Raw genomic sequence first — 20,823 nt, forward strand, 5'->3', positions numbered from 1 at the left:
TGGTGCTGGCCTGAGATTGCTCACCCCGACTTTCAAGGCTTTGCTCAGGTAAATAACCCCACCCTCCTGTGCTCGAGCGTGCATGCGCGTCCAGGATGACAGAAGGTTGGGATAGGGACCCAAAACACGTGCTAGGGCTTACTCCCCAAGAGCATTAAACTTCTGAATAAAGCAGTAAAATAACTTCTAATTACTGTCTTACCAAAAAGAAAACCCACCCACAAATGTACCAGTCTTCAGAAGAGATGTTGAGGTGGCAAAATAAATCTACATTGTTTACCCTTCACATAAGCTCTGCCTTTGCAGGCCAGCAGCTTAACACATGGAACTGTTGTTCACTGGCTGACAATTTTTGGTACCACCCTCACACACCCTGTCTATGGACCAGATGACACAACTGATACATGAAAGCCTTCTGAAAGAGAATGCTTTATTGTGGAATACAGCGTAGCACAGCGAACAAAAGACTAGCACAGTTCAATGGGTACCCCACACATCCTATCTGAGTGATATATATATATAAAAAAAAAAACCCCTGCTCACAAAGACCTACTGAAGCACGGATGCCCCTTTGGTCCTCCCAATGTTATTACTTCAGGGGGTCTGGAAAGCTCCCAGCAACTCTCATGAAGGCAGCACGGGTCATTTAGAGATATAGTCCCTCTGGGGTGCCTTCTTGTTTCTTATAAAGTACATTTTCTTTAGATTTTTTGAAGTCTTCATTTGTTACTTTCATTCTGCGTTCTCTTAGGGCCATGAGACCAGCTTCTGTACAAATTGCCTGCAAAAGAGGAACAGAATTTTCAAAAGTAAAAACTTGGGCCTTAGAGATCTGTAACTCTATGCTAGCAACCTAGAGGGGGGAGAGATTTTCAAAAAAGGTGTGTGACAGCCAACTGAGGTGTGAGCTGCTAGAACACTATGGAAGACAAATATAAGTGATCGTTTTTTAGCTAAAAGTTAAATTTTGGTTATTTGAGGGGATGGGTAGCAAGTAAAAGTACTATTTAGAGAATCCCTAATTGAAAGACAGTAACCTTCTTGGTGGAGAAGCCTGCTGGTTACATCAAGCCACAGTGGTATGACAAAAGAGCTGTTTCATGGGAAACAGCATGGCAGACAGGCAGCATATTGCTGTGGATTAAACAATGGACTTGGTAGCGCTGTACAGTGATCCACTACGATAGGCTTAGCTCTTCTCAGCAATACAACGACCTAAGACAATTCCAAAAGACTCATGACAGGAAATCCTATCCACATCTACAGAAAGAACTATGGAGTACTAATGCGGATCGAAGCATGCTATTTTCACGGGGGGGTGTTGTGTGTGTGTGTGTGTGTGTCTTTTCCCTTTTGTTCTGTTTCTTCTTTCACAACATGACTAATATGGAAATATGTTTCCATGATTGCACAAACAAATAAACAAAAACCACCAACAGACTTGGAAGTCAGAAGTCTGTGGGCAAGTTACCACCCCTCTCAGCTTGTTTCCTCATATGCAAGAAAACCTGCCAACACCTTACTCTGCAGGACTGATGTGAAGGAATGGCTTTGTAAACTGAGGAAAGCTGTGCTTTATTATCTCCCGGCAATTAAAATTATTTCACTCAACAGTCAATGATGACCTTATTCTACAAGCAGTCTCCCGATTCTAAGATGAAGTCTAGCTATCCAAATGGAGAGGTATCATGTCTACCACCCACCCTGCAGGTTAAAGTCTGATGAAACATTAGAAAGAATGAATGAAAGCTGGATAAGAACGTCCACAGGTACAACCAGGCTTTGTTATCCATTCTAATTTCTTGTAAAACTCTCCCATACTATGAGTAGCGGTGATGTAAAACCAAGAGGCAGAGTCTTCCCAAATCATGATTTAGTAAGACTGGTCAAAATATAATAAATAAAACACTGAATTCTTAGATCAGAGCAGGATTCCTACATGTCTGACAACTCTGGCCAAATTCAAGAGGAGTGGCCACTCTTTCCCTTTGAGAAGGAAGGAGACCATTCACTTTTAAAGGTGTATAAAGCCAGACCACTTCGAGCATGCTTGAGAAAGTTACCAGGACCAGAACAAGAAAATGGCTCACTCTGGGCACCGGTGACTATGTTTTTAAAAAAATTTAACTGTGGCTGAGAATGAATATTATCTTTTATAAAATTAGGCACTAAAAGATCTTCACTATTAAAGAGCATTTATAATTTCAATATGGTGGCAAATGAACAATAACTACAGCTAAATTAAAATAAAAATGCCATTTATGTTAGTGTCTAATTAGCACCTAGGTTATACACATTCACTAGCCATTTTAAATTAATTATAGTTTTCCATTAGTGGCCTAAGCAAATTTCTTACCTTGATATCTGCTCCAGACAAGTCATCTTTAGCCATGATCAAATCATCTAAAGTTACATCATCTGCCAAAGTCATTCTGCTTGTATGAATCTGAAAGATGCGCTTCTTGGTCTTTTCGTCTGGCAGAGGGAACTCAATCTTTCGGTCAATACGTCCTGGGTGTATAAAATATGTTTTCAATGTCATTTATAAACCTCTATCCTTTCAGTAAATCTAGCCTGGCCTGAAGTGCAAGGAATAAGAAGCCTGTCAATGAAACCAGTGGCTACTAGGTAAAGGCAACTTCCTCTTGGCCCCTTGTTCCCACAAGGGATTTTTCTGGAAAGCATGAAGAGTCACAAGCCATGGAGAGGTTTCTATTCTGCTTAACAGCACTATCAAGACAATTATTCCTCAAAGAAGCTACTGTCAGAGTGTGACCTTAGTCCAAACTTTCTCTTGACTCAATAAAGAGCTAATTTTCCAAAATACTTATAGTAAACACAAACACATAAACCCTAGTGTACTAAGGTTAACTTAAAAAAAAAATGAACATTTTGTTGTGGATATGGCCACAGCTTCTGACCCAGGTCAAAGGAAATACTCACCTGAATGGAAATATATTAAGTTAATGATCTCTCAATGGCACTTGATTTCAATGAGACCAGCTCAACTTAAAAAATGTACAAAGGGTACAAAATAAACATTTTAATCACAGTTGCTTACCCAAATGAGCTTATAAAATAGAGGTACTATACAAAATATTCCTTTAGAGAAGGTAGGGCTTGCTTGAGATTTAATGGGAACATTTATCTTAGGACAGGGATCAAGTTATAAACTAATACTTAAAGGACTAAAATTTTACAGGCAAGGTCTGGCAGTAGGAATGCTCAAAGGGAAGGCATTTGTTTTGTATAAAATTGTAGTTGCAGTATTGATGTTTCTTAAAATTGCTTTTAAAGATTTTCTCAATGGCTACTCGTTAAAGCTTCCAGAAAAGCAAAATTTTGAAAAATGCCATATAACATAATAAAAACAAGTTTAACCTGGTCTGATTAGTGCTGGATCCAGAGTTTCTATTCGGTTTGTGGCCATAATCACTTTCACATCTCCTCTAGAGTCAAACCCATCCAATTGGTTCAACAATTCCAACATCGTTCGCTGAATTTCTCTTTCTCCACCTGAATTTGAATCATACCTTGGAAGACAAGGAATAAGAAAAGAAGCGAAGGAATGAAGACCTAATTAAGGCTTGGTCCTCTACTGTATTAACTTCACAGATATTAAAGCTTGTAATAAGACAGAATATACAGATTTTTTTTTCAAATATTAGTCTTCAAAGCCATATGATGCATTTTAATATCACACTGTAGAATTAGCACTGAGCCAAAATACCATACATTTGAAAGGAAAAAGAAAAGTACCACATAACATACAAAAGACAAAAATTATCACAAATTATTAGCCAGGCTTACATTTTTCCTGCAGAATTATAATAACTGATATGCCAGAGAAATCCATTTATAATCAAAATGATGGTAAACATTTATTTCTACAAAACAGCTTTCATTTAGTCATCTTTGAAATACTCAAAATCCAATACGAAGGAGGGAATAACTACCTTTTGGTCCCGATGGCATCAATTTCATCAATAAAGACAATGGATGGAGCATGTTCCTCAGCTACTCGGAACAATTCTCGAACGAGTTTGGGCCCATCTCCCAAGTACTTTTGTATAAGTTCAGATCCAACAACTCTGAGGAAGGTGGCGGAGGTCTGGTTTGCTACAGCTTTGGCTAGCAAGGTTTTACCTATTTTATGTTAAAAGCAAACAAACCCCCTCACTTCAGTGAGAACTGCTGAAATACTTTAAAACACAACAGACACAAAGAACATCAGTTTGCAGTCAGGAAACACAGGTTTCAAGGTTCAAATTTTGGCTTTGTGTGGCCATAGATAAATAAATCCCTTCACTTTTTAAGTCTCAGTTCCCTCATTTGTGAAACAGGAATAATGATACTCGCACTACTTACCAGACTTACCAAACCATCAAGTGCTCTAGAAACACAAGATGCTCTTAAGGTACAGAGCGTGTGCTTGCTACAGGGGTATCCCCTCAGGAACAGAGGAGGAAGCCTGGGGCACAGCCACAGGCAGATCCAATCTCCTGACACACAGGACCACATGCTACCTTGGTCCATGCTTCAGCATTCTAGTTCTTCACATTCTAGTCCTTTTGGAGATGGCACATAATCATATTAACTCCACCTCCTCACATTTATTTAGCATTTTAAGGCTTCTAAAACATTTCCAGCATGATGGCTGGCACATATTGGACACTTAATAAATGCTATTTAACCAATTTTCCTAACCACAATCTTGTGAACTACAGGCAGTTTAGGCATTTTTATTCCCATTTTACAAATGAGAAAATTGAGGTTCTGAGTGACCTTCCCATGCTCATACAGTTAACGGAGAAGGATTTGTTAATGGTTGTTGAAGCCTAATTGAATTGTATCAGTGTATATGTAATTTCCTGGAATGCCAAGTGTTCATCTTTGAACCCACATGTCCCCAAGAGGACGCTGATAAGCAATGCTCAGATCCTTCTGTGAGGATTTCTAAAAGATCCTTTTAGATCCTCTTGCATATTGCAGGTGACTCTAATTGGGATCTTGACTGAAATTAAAAATAAAATAACTGACTCAGTTTCTGACATGTTATATTCAAGCAATAAATAATCGTTCCATGAATTACTTGTAACCTCTAGTCAATCACTCACTATCATTTCATTAATGGGGGAGAAAGTTACTGTCTTCTCTTTCCCCACCCCACAAAGATACTATGAAAACTCACTATCATAAAAAGTAGGGGGAGAAAAAACAATGGAGGTATCTACTTAGGGGCAGACTTTAAGGTGCATCAATATTATTCTGCTTCAGATATCAACAAACATCACTTCGTGAGCCCAAAGTCAGGAAGGAAAGAAAATAACAGAAACCATGATGATGTTCCATTTTCCTAGTAGAAAGTTAGAAAAAAAAAAAATGAAAGAAATTTGCTAAACCAGCAATTTTGGTCACTGGATTATTTTAAAAAACAAAAACACATGTGAAGGTCACAAACATTATTAGTCACTGTAGCACCTGAAAATATTTTTGTCTATGGCATTTAAAAACAACATAAAAAGAGTTGCTTTATGCTTTTATGAAAAATTCTTCCTTCTGGTCCCCTGTGAGCATCTGTTCCCTATGTGTGGCTTGTACAACTAAGCTGCGCTACTTTCCCCCTAACTATCCTACCTCACCAAAAAGAGCTGGAAACCTTAACTAAATCCATGCAAAAGATTTTCAAAGAGTTGATGATAATTAAAGACATGCCTCAAATTGATATGAGACAAATTAGAATTGATTTAGGAATTTAGAGGGAGAAATTACTTAAGATTTGGGCGGTCAAATTTACAGACGTGAGATTAAAGAGGTCATCTCTGAGGGCTTTTCCACCTGCTATCCAGAATCATATGCTAACTCTTCTGAGAATCAAACTCTCAAGAGGTTGATTATTTCCTCCTCTCTACTTTGTGCCTACAATTCCTGTAGCTGCCAAAAAGGGAATGGTGGCTCCTAGTAATGTAAGCTCAGTAGGCAGGTCCCTTACCAGGTATGGACAATAAGTAGTAGAAGTATATACCATGCAGCCTTTTCTATAAAAGTATAGCTCTTTATTGAAACTATGAAAGGTCACTAAGCTCTAATTTGTAGTTCAAAAATAAGTAAACCATGATAGACTGTACAGCAAGATTTGAAAAACACATAAATAACAAAAGTCCAGGTTAAGTCAGAGTTTAATTTGTTTAACTTCTTTTGACGTAGGAGGCAGCCTAGTAGTTCTCAGCAACTTAATTTCTATGCCTACATCAAGGATTTGTGATTTTGTCTGTGAGGGAAGCTATCCACTGACACAGATCACAACTGACTGCGTAGGAGACAGAATTCTAGAAGCTGCTGTGACTAAAACACTAATCAATGCAGCCAACTGGTGATTTTCCAGGGGGTAAAAAAAAAAAAAGCAACATATTCCCCTAGAGTACCAGTTCCCAAACTCAGTTCAGTATTCAAATTAGGATCATTAAGTGGATCTACAAAGAGTTCCAAAGCACCTTGCAGAAAGGATTAAAAAAGTAACCAAGTACATGTGGTCAGGCTATTTCCTGAGCTGTATGCAGAATGGGCAGAACAGCCTGGGCTGGGAAGAAGCCAGGAGTTCCCATGCAGTCTCCACTATTGCCTGAACTGAGCGGCACTGTTCAGTGCCATGGGCATTTTCTTTCCAGGTGACTGTGGTAACTTCCGGGGGGGGGGGGGCGCACAATCATTTCTGACAGGAATGAAGTGCATGTCTATAGTTTCAAGGTTGGTCTAACTATGTTGTGAGTACTAGGCAGCTGTCCAGTGAAACTGCTAGGCATCTTGGTGTCTGGGATTTGCCAAGTCTTCTATTAAGCAAAGTATCAGTCATTGCCTGACTCAACTTTGGCTCTCTTTTCTACTTTCAGGAAATACATTTCTAATGTCTAATCTATCGCGCTTCTAGGATTGAAAACTTCTGAGCTCTCACAGCCTGGCCACAGCCCCCTGGAAAGCCACTTGTGGCCTGAGGGTCAAATACCCACTACACATACCCAACATTAATCACAAAATGCTGACAGCTGTGTCTTTCCATGGCTGCTCATTTCTAACGAGTTAGTCCATGTGCTGAAAGAAAGCTGCCTTACTACGGTTCTCAGGGAAGTGCTCAAACTGTCTTTTTCCTTACAAAGACTATTCTTTGATCTTTTCTCACCTAGGTAGGAAACAAAAGATGAAAAGAAACAAATGACAAAGAATAAAAGAATAAGAGAATGTCAGAGATAAAAGTTCAAGTCCTCACTCTATAGATGTGGAAACAAAAGTGTAGGAGACTTGATTTATCCAAGGTCACAGCTATTTATTTAGTAGCAGTAATAATAATGATGATGATGATGATGATGATGATGATAGCATTAGCATTTACATAGAATTTAAGGCTTGCAAAGTACTTTATGTGTTAGCAGACTTGATCTTCCCAACAACGCTCGGAGGGAAGTGTTATTATTATTCTCATTTTATAAATGAGGAAACTGAGGCTGACAGAAGTTAGATGACTTCACCAGGGTTACACAGCTAGGAAGTGTCTGAGGCAAGATTCAAACTAAGGGCTTCTGTCTCCAAGTCACCATTCTATCCAATGCACCACTCAGATGCACGTGAATGGCTAATGTAGCTACCCAGAGAGAATTTAGGAGAGGTGGAAGCCTTGCAGGAGCAAATGAGGAAGATTTTGTGGCACTGGGGGATATGGTTTGGTGGTGAGGAGTGGCAAGGATTTTATTACAAATTAGGCAGAAGACAAATGCAATGGCTTGGAGAAGGGACAAAATGGGGCTTGCTCATAGAGCACAAAATGAGGTGAATGATGAGACAGAATCATAGAACTGTGAAGTTGGAAGGCACCTTAAAGGTTATACTCTATACCACTTCCCACTGACAGATGGGAGGTCAGTTCAGTTCAGTTCAGCTCCTTGCAAGCAGCCCATCTGGCCAGCTTCTAATTGTGAGAAATTTCTTGTATTTCAAGGAAATCTGCCTTCTTGTAGTTTAAAACCACTGGTCCTACTTCCGTTCTCTGGAGCTATGCAGGATAGGCTTATTTCTTCCACAAGACCAAACTTCCCCAATATCCAGAGAAAGCAACTATGTATGTCCCCTCTTCCGCGAGACAGACATACTTAGTGTAACTGAAAATATCCAACACATAAAGTACCTGTGCCAGGTGGGCCATAGAGAATGACTCCTTTAGGTGGCTTAATACCCATCTCCTCATAATATTCAGGATGAGTGAGGGGAAGCTCCACAGATTCCTAGAGAAAACAATTGTCCAGTAAAACAATGGTTTTTATTTTTATCAGGATAAAAGCCGAGGTAAGCCTCATTTGAGTCCTTAACCTGAAATCCATCAATTAAGCTCACAGTTACACTGTCCTGTCTCTCTGTATGTATCTGTGTATATCAGTATATGTGTATATGCTTGTGTGTATAATCATTTGTTAGTGTGAATTGAATTCTCTCTAGTTTAGCACTACTATTAAATGTATTAAGTACCCTCCAATTACATAATCTTTATTTTTCTAAGCAAGGGACAGTCTCAATCACTGTTGCTCAGAAAGAGTCTCTTTATAAATAGCCATCTTCCACAACTGAACTACAGATAGGAACCCAATTAATTAAGTTTCTAGCTGTTACTCTGTTTCATCCACTCATATTCTACTCATCTCAGGGTGAAGATGATTCCAGGTTTCTGAATTCTATAAGCTGTGTAGGGTGTTCCAGGGCTAGTTTAGTTAAGTACAGTCTCATTACCAAGTTTGGCTATCGAGTGATTAATTTTTTTTTCCTGCAACAGCAACTGATGAAAATCATCAGTTAAGTTGTAAAGGAGTTGTGATCTATACAGGTGAGGTCCTCCTCCTTCCTGAGCAATTGTTCCTTTTTAGTCTCTGATAATGAGGCAGCCCTTTCTCCTTGATGAGACCAAAACCTATATGTGTGCCCTTGATCCAACCCTCCTGGTTTTCTTCAGATTGCAGCTCCAATCATCCCTCACTCTCTTCTTCAATATCCTTCTATGTACTGGTTCTTTCCCTAACGCTTTCAGCTGTGCCCAAGTTTCCCTCATGCTAGATTCCCTCAGCTATTATGCTATATGCCTCTTCTCTTTCTCAGCCAAACTCTGGCAAAAAACCCTGTCTATATACTCACTGCCTTCACTTCTCCTTACACTGACCCTCAACCCTCTACAATCTGACCTCTGACCTTGTTGCTAAACAATGATGACACTAATTGGCAAAATCCATTTCATTCCTCATCCTTCTAAATGTTGCATCTGCCACTGTCGATCACCATGTCATCCTGGATCTTCTCTCCTCTCTGGTTCATTAAACGACTTTTTCCCAGATATCCCCCTCCTGTCTCACTGCTTTTTCTTTATCAGTCTCCTCCTCTCATTCTTTATCCAGATCACATCTAACTGCAGGTGTTTCCCAAGGCTCTGTCCTAGGCCCCCTATTCTTTCCTTTCTACATTCTCTAGGTGAACTTATCACCTCCTATGGGTTTAATGTCAATCTCTATGCTTATGATACCCCCATTTATACATCAAGCTCCACTTGGTCTCCCCTGTAAGCTTCAAGGCAACACCCTCCCCAGCTGCTTCCAGGACATTTCAAACAAGATGCCCCGAAACACCTCTAATCAGCATGTACAAAACAGAACTCATTATCTTTCCCTACAAACCTATATTCCAATGACTAGGGCCAGGTTCTAATTCAGCCCATTAGCAACACTATAGTACATTTTCCCCAGACTATAAGATATATAATCCATTGAATAGCTGAGGATTCTATTTAAAAACAAAAACAAAAAACCTCCATCTGAAAATATTTTAAGTTTGAGCCATAGGACTGTGCTTATTTTTTAAAAAGTATGAAGCTGTGGTAGCTGTAATACTGTTAACAATTTATTTTGTCTACTTCTTTCCCAACAACAGTATTAACTAAACTTGTTAAAAACCAAAACAATAAACTAGTCCCCAAACTGTCAAGTCCTAACCAGTCACTATCTAGTTAATAAAGAAAGAAATCATGACTATCAGTACATTAGGCACACTAAGAGTAGAATAAGAAGAAACCAGAGTTCTGATAAAACCATTCCCACCTTAATTTCCTGAATCTGGTTATCCAATCCACCAATATCAGCATATGTCTCCTGCGGAGCCTTCTCTACTTTCATCACTGTGACGAGGGGATCTGTGTCATCCATCAGAACTCCTATCACGGCATGAACCTAGTAAATAATGGCAGCATTATTACAGAGACTGGTCGTTTACAAAGTGTTACCATTTATGAAGTGTCTTCCTCACCAACCTATCACGTAAATAGTATATTTTTACATAAAAGGAAAATCAAATTCATATATCACACACAGGTAATAAATGGCATACTGGATATATAAACAAATGACAAATACATATGAGCCTAATAGCCATTCCCCAATAGTTAAGTGGACAAAGGAGATGAACAAACAATTCTCAAAAGAAAAATTATAAAGTATTCTCAACCACATGGAAGAATGCTCAAAAATACTAATAATAAGCAAAACGCAAACCAAAATAATTATGAGGTTTTATCTCATACCCTGCAAATTGGCAAAGATGACAAAAAAAATGGCAAGAGTCAATGTTGGAGCAGGTATGGAATAAAAGGCACACTAATGCATTGCTAGTGGGGAGTAGGATTCCATTTCCTACTAAGCCAAATTGTGCCTAAGCTCCAGCCTCTTCTAGGAAAATAAATGGTGTCTTTCATTCAATAATGAACATACTCACCCACTGTTAAAGCCTGCACAACCCAGTGATTCTGAAGCCTTACAGGCATCATCCAAACCCCAATGCCCATACCTCATTACTCAATTCCCTACTCCCCCTCAACTCTCTCATCCCGAAGTCCCTGGCTTCCTTTATGTCTCAACTAAAATCCCATCTTCTATACAGGAAGGAAGTCTTTCTCAACCTTTCTCTGGTGCAGGCCTACACTTACAGCCCACTGGCTTGCCTGCAGCACGCCAAAGGATTTCCTCTACATACAAACGATATTTTTGGTGTACAGCAAGCAGAGGGCTCTAAAGAGCGGCAGACTGCAGGCTGTGAAAGCCTGCTCTACTGCCTCTGCTCTATTAATTACTCCCTATTTATCTTGTATATAGCTTGTTTGTACACATCTGTTTGTTTGTTGTTTCCCCCATTAGATTATGAGTTCTTTGAGGACAGGGAGTCTTTTGCCTTTTTCTATAACCCTATCAGTTGGCAGTGCCTGACACATAATAGGTGATTAATATTTAAATGGTTATTGCCTGATTGGTAGAGCTATGAATTGATACTACTACTGTTCTGGAAAGCAATCTGAAATTATGCAATATGAAATTATGACTAAGGTGACCATAACCTTTGACCCAAGGAGTAATTGATAATAAAGTCCCTGAATATAATAAAATATTTGTAGCAGCACATTTTGTGATAGTAAAGAATTGGAAACAAAATAGATACTCATGGACTGGAAAATGGCTAAACCAATTGTGATACATGAATATAATGGAATATTTATGTTCTGTTAAGAAATGATGAACATAAGGAAGGCAGAGAAGCATGGAAAGATCTCCATGAACTGATGCAGCATGAAGTAAGCAGAGGCAAGAAAACAAACACAAAATGACTACAACAATATAAATGGAAAGGACAACCATACACAAAAAAATCAAAGTGATCATAGCAAAATTGTAAGGATGAAATATGACACCAAAAAAGAGATATAAGAGGACACCCTCAAACCCACTCCTTTGTGGAGGTGGGTGGTCCACAATACACTGCACAGGTTTTGGGATTTTTTTCAGTATATCAACTGGTTGTGTTGACTTTTCCTTCTCATTTTTTTTTCTTTCTTTTTTTTGTCTTTAAAACATATTATTTTTCTATGGGATACCTTGGGGTGGGGTGGGGGGAGATACTGCAGAAAACTATGAAGATGTTTTTTAAAAAGGGACACCAATCAAAACTTACCCCCCCAAAATACAACAACAACAACAACAACAACAAAAACCAGAGAACAGAAAGTAGTGCTCTACTCCCAAAAGTCAAACTGTCCAGTGCCATGGCAGGGTAAAAAACTGCCAGTAATCCTCCATCCTTCAGAGAAATTTCAACTTACCTTATGGTTGAGGAGGACAGAACATCCTGGTTCCAGCAGATCCTTGTCTACAAATGACAGAATGCTGACATAATGCTCTGATCCCACCGAGGTAGACACAATGGCATGATTATCATCAATGATCTCTTCCAAGGTCCCTACAGACATTGGGGTACCTCTCAGATCATCCACCTTTGATCGTTCTTCCTATTAGAAGACGAACAGGTCAGAAACGGAAAACATTAAACCCAAAGAACCAGCACATGATTTTGTGGGATTTATTTAATCTATTTACACAAATTTGCTTACTTTAGAAATGCTAACTTTAAAATATGCTTGAGACATTTTCACCTCAGACTAAGTAAAATTTGTAAAGTATCATTTTACAAATAAAAAATTAAATATGAAAGATTTTAACCATAAAAGAAAAATTTATCAAGTATTTATAAATTTACCTTTACAAAATTTATTTATGTTAAACTATGGTCCCAAGAACTAAATGATGTCTAAAAATTCTATTCAGACTTTCTGTGTTTTCAAAAAACACAAAAACTGAAGCAATTTACCTCTTGCTTTTCTTCCAGTGGTTTCATTTGTTCTTGATTTCTGATGAACTCTTCTTCCATGAGAAGATAATCTTTAATTCTCTCCAATTTCAATAATTTTAGCCTGCACTGAGTGTGAGGTGTTACTGTAATTAAAAACACAGAGGTGTCATCACACTAGGACTGTAAAATGCTAAATAAATAATAATTTATTAACAAGTAATTCAGTATACTCAATTGAAAAAAAAAATTATCAAAAAAAAAATCTCTCCAAACTCTGAAATGTTTATCAGTTTAGTAACAGTAATTAGATAAATAGAGATGGAGAGAATTTCTATCAGTCAGAAGCCAGTGGGTGTAAAAATAGGGAGAGTAATCCCAAGATTCAACATGTAGGGTGTAATTTTACATGAGGCCTGATCCACTTTTATGTATCCCTATAGAGATAAAAGAAAAGCACCTTTTCTCCTAAATGTGTGGGGTCTGGTGTAAGGGAAGGCACTGGACCTACAGTCAAAGGCTCAGACTTAGGGCTGGAAGGGGCCATCAGGTAGGTCACTGAAGACAACCCTCTCATTTTACAGATGAGGACACTGAGACCCAAAGAGGTTTGTGAGTTTTTCAGGGTCACATACCTACTATATATCTGAGAGAAGATTTGAACTTAGATCTTCCTGACATCAGATCCACTGCTCTAACCACTATACCACGCTGTCTCTCACAAGACCGGATTCTAATTCCAGTCAGTACAATCCAAAACCGTTAAATAGCTAATATTTCCAAGGCACTATGCTTCTCTATTTCTGTCAAAGCACCATCACTCCTCCAGTCATACAGGTTAACTCAGGAGTCATCCTCAATTTCATTCTCTCAATCCCACCCAATATCAATCGATTGCCAGCTCTACTTGCACAATTACTTCTTCTTCGGGAGATTATCAATTCTTAGTTGGACTAGAGCAATAGGCTCTTAAATGACTTTCCTGCCTCAAGTCTCTCCACTTTCCACTCCGTCTTCATGTAGCCATCAAAGTGATATTCTAAAGTGCAGGTATGACCATGTCACTTCCCTGCTGAAAAAAAACTCTAGTAACTCCGTCCTCTGTAGAATAAAATACAAACTCTTCTGCCTGGCATCTAAAGCACTCTACAATCTAGCTCCAACCTACCTTTCCTTGCTTATTACAGATTATTCTCCTTTACATATCTCCTCACCAGCCAAACTGGCCTTCTTGCTCTTCCTCACATACAACATTACTTCTCAGGAAAACATTTTTAACTGCACACTTGAATGATTCTTTTCACACGGTCAAAACCAATTTTTTAAAAAACTGAGTTAACTAATATACCTATATGCCCAAATTTCAGACTATACCAGAAGTCAACAAGTATAGCAACTCTTCAAAAAAAAAAAAAAGTGAAAATCTCAAGGCAAACAACAAAGTGCTAAACAATTTTTCTTACTGAACATTCTCCATCTGCCTAATTATAAGGCAATTAGTTTTAATTTGGCCATTTGAAGAGGTATTCATCCATACCATAAAGAAAAAGTAATCTTAGGTAGGTTAAGGAAGAAATGCCCTATAGAGCATGGTCTTCCACCTTAGGGGATTCACAAGGCCACAGCAGAAATAAAACTAATACCAATCTGCAGGCATGGTGGCTATGGGGGATCTGGCACACATAACTATTCAAGAATACCAGAGTCTGATGCTAGCAAATGGCTTCATCAGTGCCTAGGGGTGGCACGGGAAATTTTACTGCCAGCCTCTGTAATTCTGCATGAAACCAGGACTACACATTCCTATATCAGCATGCTTCTACTCATGTACTTTATGGCTTGGGGACTCCAAAAGAAAAGGAGGTTTTAGAAGCAATAGTTTTTGATCCCACAACATTTTCACTAGTACCACCCTAACCTTCCTTTAGAAAATACATGTTAGGATTATTTTTCTTCTTCAAGCATCAAAAGACCTTATGCCAATAGAGCTTATGGAAAATACTTCTTAGATACTTCATCTTTGTTCCCAATCTCTTCATCCGTCCTCTCTAAGCTACTGTCAATTCCTGTTCATCAGTTTGGTGAAAATCTATCATATCTTATTCTCTGTTTTATTCCAAGTACTATGACCCTACTACAGCTTAGCCCCTTACACATCTGTCTTTCTATCTTTTGATAAGGCAGATTTCCCCCCCAAATTTGAGAGCTGATTTCAAAAACATTCTATCAATCACGTAATTACCAAGCGGCAATTTGCTGGCAGCATCTGGTCCCTTTGTTTTCTTCTTCTTTTTTCCCACCCTAGTTGGAACTGGAGGCTCATATTTCTTTTTCTTGTCCTTTGATTTTAAGTAATATATATAAAAAGAAATCAGAATACACAGAAATAAAATGAAACAAGAATTTATTTTCAAACTACAACGATCTTTTTCCCATCTACTATATTTCCCTTCATCTTTTAAAGTACCATAAAAAGTAGTTCCTTTGTGGATAAGTTAACACATCAGTGTAATTTTATTTTACAGTGTATATAAACAGTCAAGGAGAGAGAAAATCTAAATCAGGTACAGAGAAGTAAAAATCCAGAGTAATATACCCATTCCTTACTAATAGTTTAGATTTGGGTACTTGGAACAAGCTTTCATGGTTCAGGAATATTGATACTTTGAAGTGTTCACTTAAGAATGTGAACCAATAACATTATAAGCAAGCCAGCCTAACATTTCAACAGGGTCCTATACTTTCATCATTCTTTAAAATCATTGATGAACTCCCTAAATGTCTAGAGAAGAGGGTCTTAGCCTTTTCTGTGTCATCAATCCCTCTGCCACTCTGGTGATCCCTTCTCAGAATAACGTATTAAAATGCATAAAATATATAAGATTACACAGGAAACCAAATACACTGAAATATAGACTCTAAATAGGAAAAACTATGATCTCTTGTGATCTAGAAGCTACACTGATTTTGAAATACTGATGAGTGTAAATATTTTGAGATACTAGGGATTTCATTAGTGACAAAATCACAGGAACTTCTAACACTACTGTGGTTTGTTGCCTAGATTTATAACTGAAGTAAATGTTACATTTCAGTTAGAAGTTAGTGAAAATATAGGTGTGATTTTTTCTAATCCAAATTCATAAGCCAAAGGTTAAGAATCTCTAGTCTAGAAGGTTAGACCAACAGAAATTTACTTATTTAAGTTTCATTGTTTCTTTTTGCTTTTATATTAGTCATTTCTCCTTTTCACCTTTTACCACCTCCTCACTCCTACTGGTCAATAAACCCTCTATATAACAACAACAACAAAAAAAACCATTTAAGTAAAACTAAAAGATGTAGAATTGGTTAATATCAGTTTCTAAAATGTCTCTAAAAGTTAGGCTAGTTAAAAAATAGTTTAGCCTATTGTTCTGGCGGTGTTTTGCATTTTAAAATTTATCCCCAACTCCTAAACTGCCATACAAGGCTCAATGGGTATGGTATTTTGCTCTACAATTTACAGTTAGGCCTTCCACGTGGCAACTTTTCCCATGGCAGTTTCGATATATAGCAGGTCTGCATAAGAAATTAAATGGCAATTTTTTGGGAGTTTTAGGGAAGCTGCAGATGACACAGAAAAAGCTCAGAAATTTAAAAATGCATAAAATATATGTATTGTATAATATCAACATATTTTCTCTTTTAATACCACAATTCAGACCTCTCTCTGGTTCAAAGGGAGGGCCAAAAAATTTTACACAGATTTTCCAGATTGTGAGGGCACTATGTTCCTAATCCCCATGGATGTGGACAGGATAACTGTATTTACATTATGTCTGCTCTGGCATTTACCTTGTCATCCTTCTTGCCACCTCCAGGACCATGTCCACCACTCTGACTTTGACCCTGAAAAAAAAAATCAGAAATAACATAGTATTGCTCTAAAATTAAACACATCAAGGAACATAACAAGATACAGCAGATTAATGCAAAAATTTATGGCAGCCAAAAGAGGACACAGTCCAAAATAATTCATTTCTGGAATAAATGATATAACTTAATATTCTATAAGAGAAAATTAACAGGAGGAAGACACCAAAAAATTCCTATGAAACAGGAATTTTAAAACAAGAGGGTGGGTTTATTCACTTACTAAGGAAGTAATAATCAGGATGCCTGATCTTTCTTCCAACTCCCTCTGCAGCCTCTACAAATCTTAAGAATTTAATTTATTATCTAACCCCAGATGTAACCACAGTTTCAGAAAACAATGCTTAACAAAAAGGAAGGAATTAATACTGGTGAAATTGTACTAGACTGATGTCTATATTCAGCTCTGCCAATGAGAGTCAAAATATTAGAGCAAAATGAGTATTCAATTTGGAGTCAGAGGACGTAGATTAGAATCCTGGCTCTGCAATTTACTGGTTGTGTGATGGTAGGCAGGTCACTTAGTCTCTTTGGGTCTGTTTCCTCATCTGTAAAATGAAGGGTTGGATAAAGCAATCTCTGAGGTCCCTTAACAACTCTAAAATCTGTGATACATTACTTATTAACCGTACGATCTTAGGCAAACAAAATTCTTATCACCACACTAGTGAATAATACACATCCCAGTTTTCCGACTTGATGAGAATCAAATGAAATGTTTCAGAAGTGCTACATAAGTGTAATTATCATTTAAATCACTAGTGGGGGCTTCTTAGATTCCCTGAAACCACCAGCACTTCTTATTCAGAGCCTAAAGGATAGGCATTCTAAGTGCCATCATGGCAGCCTTCCTGGATTGTTTTCTTTCTCCAAGTAAGTATCAGTTTTTCTGGAGCCATAATAAAACCACCAAGTCAAAGATGTATCTGAGCAAGAATACCTTTTACAATACCCACAAGTGGTAATCCAGTTTCCACTTGAATGCCTCTGGTGATGGGCAATTCACGTATTTTGATGCAGTCCTATAAGTCATAAGATCATATATGTGGAGCTGGAAAGCATCTTAGAAATCACTGAACGCAATCTCCTAGCTTTACAAATAAGGAAGCTGAGGCTCAGAGAGGTTAAGAGACTTGCCCAAGATCCGAACAAATACTAAGTAGCAGGCTTGGGACTTAGTGTTCTTTTCTTTCCATAGCTTGAAAAGTGGCAATCTAGACAGTGGAAGGGATGTTGGCCTTGCAGCCAGGGGACTCCTGAGTAACCCTGGGTGTCACTTAACTTCTAAGTCTCAGTCTCCTCATCTGAAAATGAAAGGGGTTGGATTCAATGGCCTCTGAGGTCCCTTCCAGCTCTAAATCTGTCATCCTACGATATCAAAAATGAATCAGGGAAGACAGATAGCTGTGTTTTGGTATTAGAAGGGCTTACACATAGAAGAGGATTTCTATTCTGAACCAGGAGCAATAGGTACAAGCTATAATTTGGGCTTAATGTCAGGAAAAAAGTTCCAACAATGAAAGCTGTCCAAAAGAAGAATAAGCTGCCCCTCCATCCCTTATAGGAGATCTTCATGTAGAGACTGGGTAAGTCATGGTAGGGATTCTTATCATGTATTTGTTAGACTAGATAGCTACTTAAGTTTCTTTAAACACTAAAAGTCTTCGATTTCGCACTACAAATATATTCCCATTCTTCTGATAATAAAAGTAATTCGAGGTCACTGGAAGATCAACTGGTGACAATAGTAGCTATCTGGCAACGGGGCGTCCATATTTATCTTCACTATTTTTACTCTGTTTGGAGATGAGCCATTAATCAAAATCTAGTCTCACCTAGCCCTTGTTTCCCCTCACAGAAAGGGGACATGGTTGCTGTCTTTAAATATATTAAATGCTGTCATCATTAAGATTTCTTTGTGAAGCCAAACAGGAGCAGGACTTATACAGTGTAACTAACGTAGGATTTCCTAAAACTGGTGTCTTGGCAGAAGAAATGTGGTCACTAGAGAAGTTCTAGGATAGCATGTACACCCACTTCTCAGCAACAGTGTAAAAGGGACTAGCTACTACTTAAGGTTCCTTTCAGTATACAGAGTTTATCATCCAACAAGCTGCTACTACGAGGAATGGGGGAAAAAATCTGATACAGGATCAGGAACAGGCTAATTAAAATAGCCTCTTTCTTGCTACAGGAGCATAGCAACAGATTCAAGCCCAAGAACAGAAGAGACTGCAGAACACACCAGGGCTGAAAGCAAAACCTAGGACCACTGATTTCCAAGAGACCTAAAAGGCCCTTTAGTCCCACATTCGCCTTTTCCAGATGAGGAAATTGCAGCCCAAAAAGTTAATCAACTTGCCCGGGGTCACCCACACGCTCAGGGACAGGATGTGAACCCAGGCTCTCTAATTCAAGAGCCAGGAGTCTTTTTTTTTTTTTAAACTGTACCACGACCACTGGCCTCACGTTTCCAGTGTTTTCAGGATGAAGAAATATAACAACAAAGGTTAAGACTCGCTTAGGATCCCCGAGAAATTTAAATGTCTGAGGTAGGAGAGAATCACGAGATGCTGTCAGGCCCATAAGCATTTATTAAGCACCTACTATGTGCCAGAAACGGTCCTAAGCGTTGGTGATACAAACGAAAAAATTTTGAAAAGAAACAAAAGCACCCAATCTCTGTCCTCAAGGAACTAACAGCGGAATGGGAGAGACACCATGCAAAGGGCCATCTGCAGACGAGATCCCGACAGGGCAAATGAAGGGAGTCTCTGAGAGAAGGCACTGGCATTAAGGGAGACCGGAAAAGCTGGACAAGGAGTCAGACCATAAGTAAGACCCCGAATTTCAAAGACGGGAAAACCGACTTCGGAGAGGAGAAGGAACGAGGGGGGTCGCACAGGACCGCGTCTCTCCCTCCTCTCGGCCTCACAGCGCGCTCCCAGGCTCTGGGGTCGCAGCGGGGTCGGGGCGGCCTGGGAAGGGGGGGGCGCGGAACATGACTCCACAAAACCTCAGGCCCGGCCCTCGGTGCTCCCGCCACCTCTTCCCGGCCCGCTCCCCGACCCCCGGCCTCGGGGGCCGAGCCCCTCAGCCAGTCCCCAGTCGCCGGACCCCCTCGGATCCGGTCGGAGGAGGCCAACCGAAGGCAGCCGAGTCACTCACCATCGCTCTCCCAGCTCCCCTACGGCCTCCTTCGACGCCGGAAGTGCGTCTCGCTACGGCGGCCGCGCCGGGACAGACTTTCCTGCCGCGACAGCTACGGGGGCCGAAAAGGACCCAACGCCGCAGCCTGTAGAGGTGCTGGAAACGGACAAACCTCGGCGAGCGCTTGGGGAAAGCGAAGCCGGAGGCTCGCGTCGTGGGGGCTGGGGAAGGAGCCAGAGAGGGGGCAGGCGGCCCGCTGGGCCTGAGGCTGCTGCGAGCGGCGTGTAGCGGGCGCTTCGGCCGTGCTGGTTTGCTTCCTCCCGCCGTCTTTCTCTCCATCCCTCTCTCTTTCCTTCCCTTCCTTTCATCCCACCATCCCTCTTTCCATCCCTTCCCCCTTCCCTACCTCCTCCCTTCCCTCTGCTGCTGGTACTGCCATGGTCCAGTGAAAAGACCCAGACTTGGAATCAGAGGTTATTGTTGTTCGGTCCTTTCAGTCATGTCTGACTTTCCATGACCCCATTTAGGGTTTTCTTGGCAAAGATACTGGAGTGGTTTACCATTTCTTCTCCAGCTTATTTTGCAGATGAGGAAACTGAGGCAAACAGGGTTAAGTGACTTGCCCAAGGTCACACTTCTAGTAAATATCTGAGGCAGGATTTGAACCCAGGGCTTTCCGACTCCAGGCCTAGCACTCTATCCACTATACCACCTAGCTGCCCAAATATTTATTAAACACCAACAAAAAAAAGGGGGCAGCAAGGTGATGCAGTGAGTAGAGTGTCAGGCCTGGAGTCTGGAACACATCTTCCTGAGTTCAAATGCGGCCTCAGACACTTACTAGCTGTGTGGCCCTGGGAAAGTTACCTCACCTGTTTGCCTTCTTTCCTTATCTGTAAAATGAGGACACACTGGAAAAGGAAGTGGGAAACCCCTCCAGTATCTTTGCCAAGAAAAACGCCATCAACAAAGTCTACAGTGTCACATAGACCAGACTAAACATCAACAAAATAAATGTTTATTAAATTGATGTCTGTCCCGGTCTTCAGCATGAGAGAGAGTGTG

The 20,823-nt window shown here is 39.7% G+C and overlaps 1 protein-coding gene across 1 annotated transcript; it reads right to left on the bottom strand.

Moving 5' to 3' along the window:
* Nucleotides 1–413: 413 nt before the first annotated feature.
* Nucleotides 414–19,875, bottom strand: PSMC1 (proteasome 26S subunit, ATPase 1). The gene is made up of 11 exons (XM_021000331.2): nt 19,777–19,875; nt 16,531–16,584; nt 14,936–15,032; nt 12,715–12,839; nt 12,170–12,355; nt 10,125–10,253; nt 8,177–8,273; nt 3,957–4,146; nt 3,382–3,533; nt 2,357–2,511; nt 414–781 (listed from the first exon to the last, which is right to left on the bottom strand). The coding sequence occupies exons 1-11, from the start codon at nt 19,777–19,779 to the stop codon at nt 647–649; spliced, it is 1,323 nt and encodes a 440-aa protein (XP_020855990.1). The 5' UTR covers nt 19,780–19,875; the 3' UTR covers nt 414–646.
* Nucleotides 19,876–20,823: the final 948 nt, after the last annotated feature.

The sequence above is a fragment of the Phascolarctos cinereus genome, unplaced genomic scaffold (genome assembly GCF_003287225.1).
Source record: "Phascolarctos cinereus isolate Bilbo 61053 unplaced genomic scaffold, phaCin_HiC Scaffold_3;HRSCAF=262, whole genome shotgun sequence".
Lineage (NCBI taxonomy): Eukaryota > Metazoa > Chordata > Mammalia > Diprotodontia > Phascolarctidae > Phascolarctos > Phascolarctos cinereus.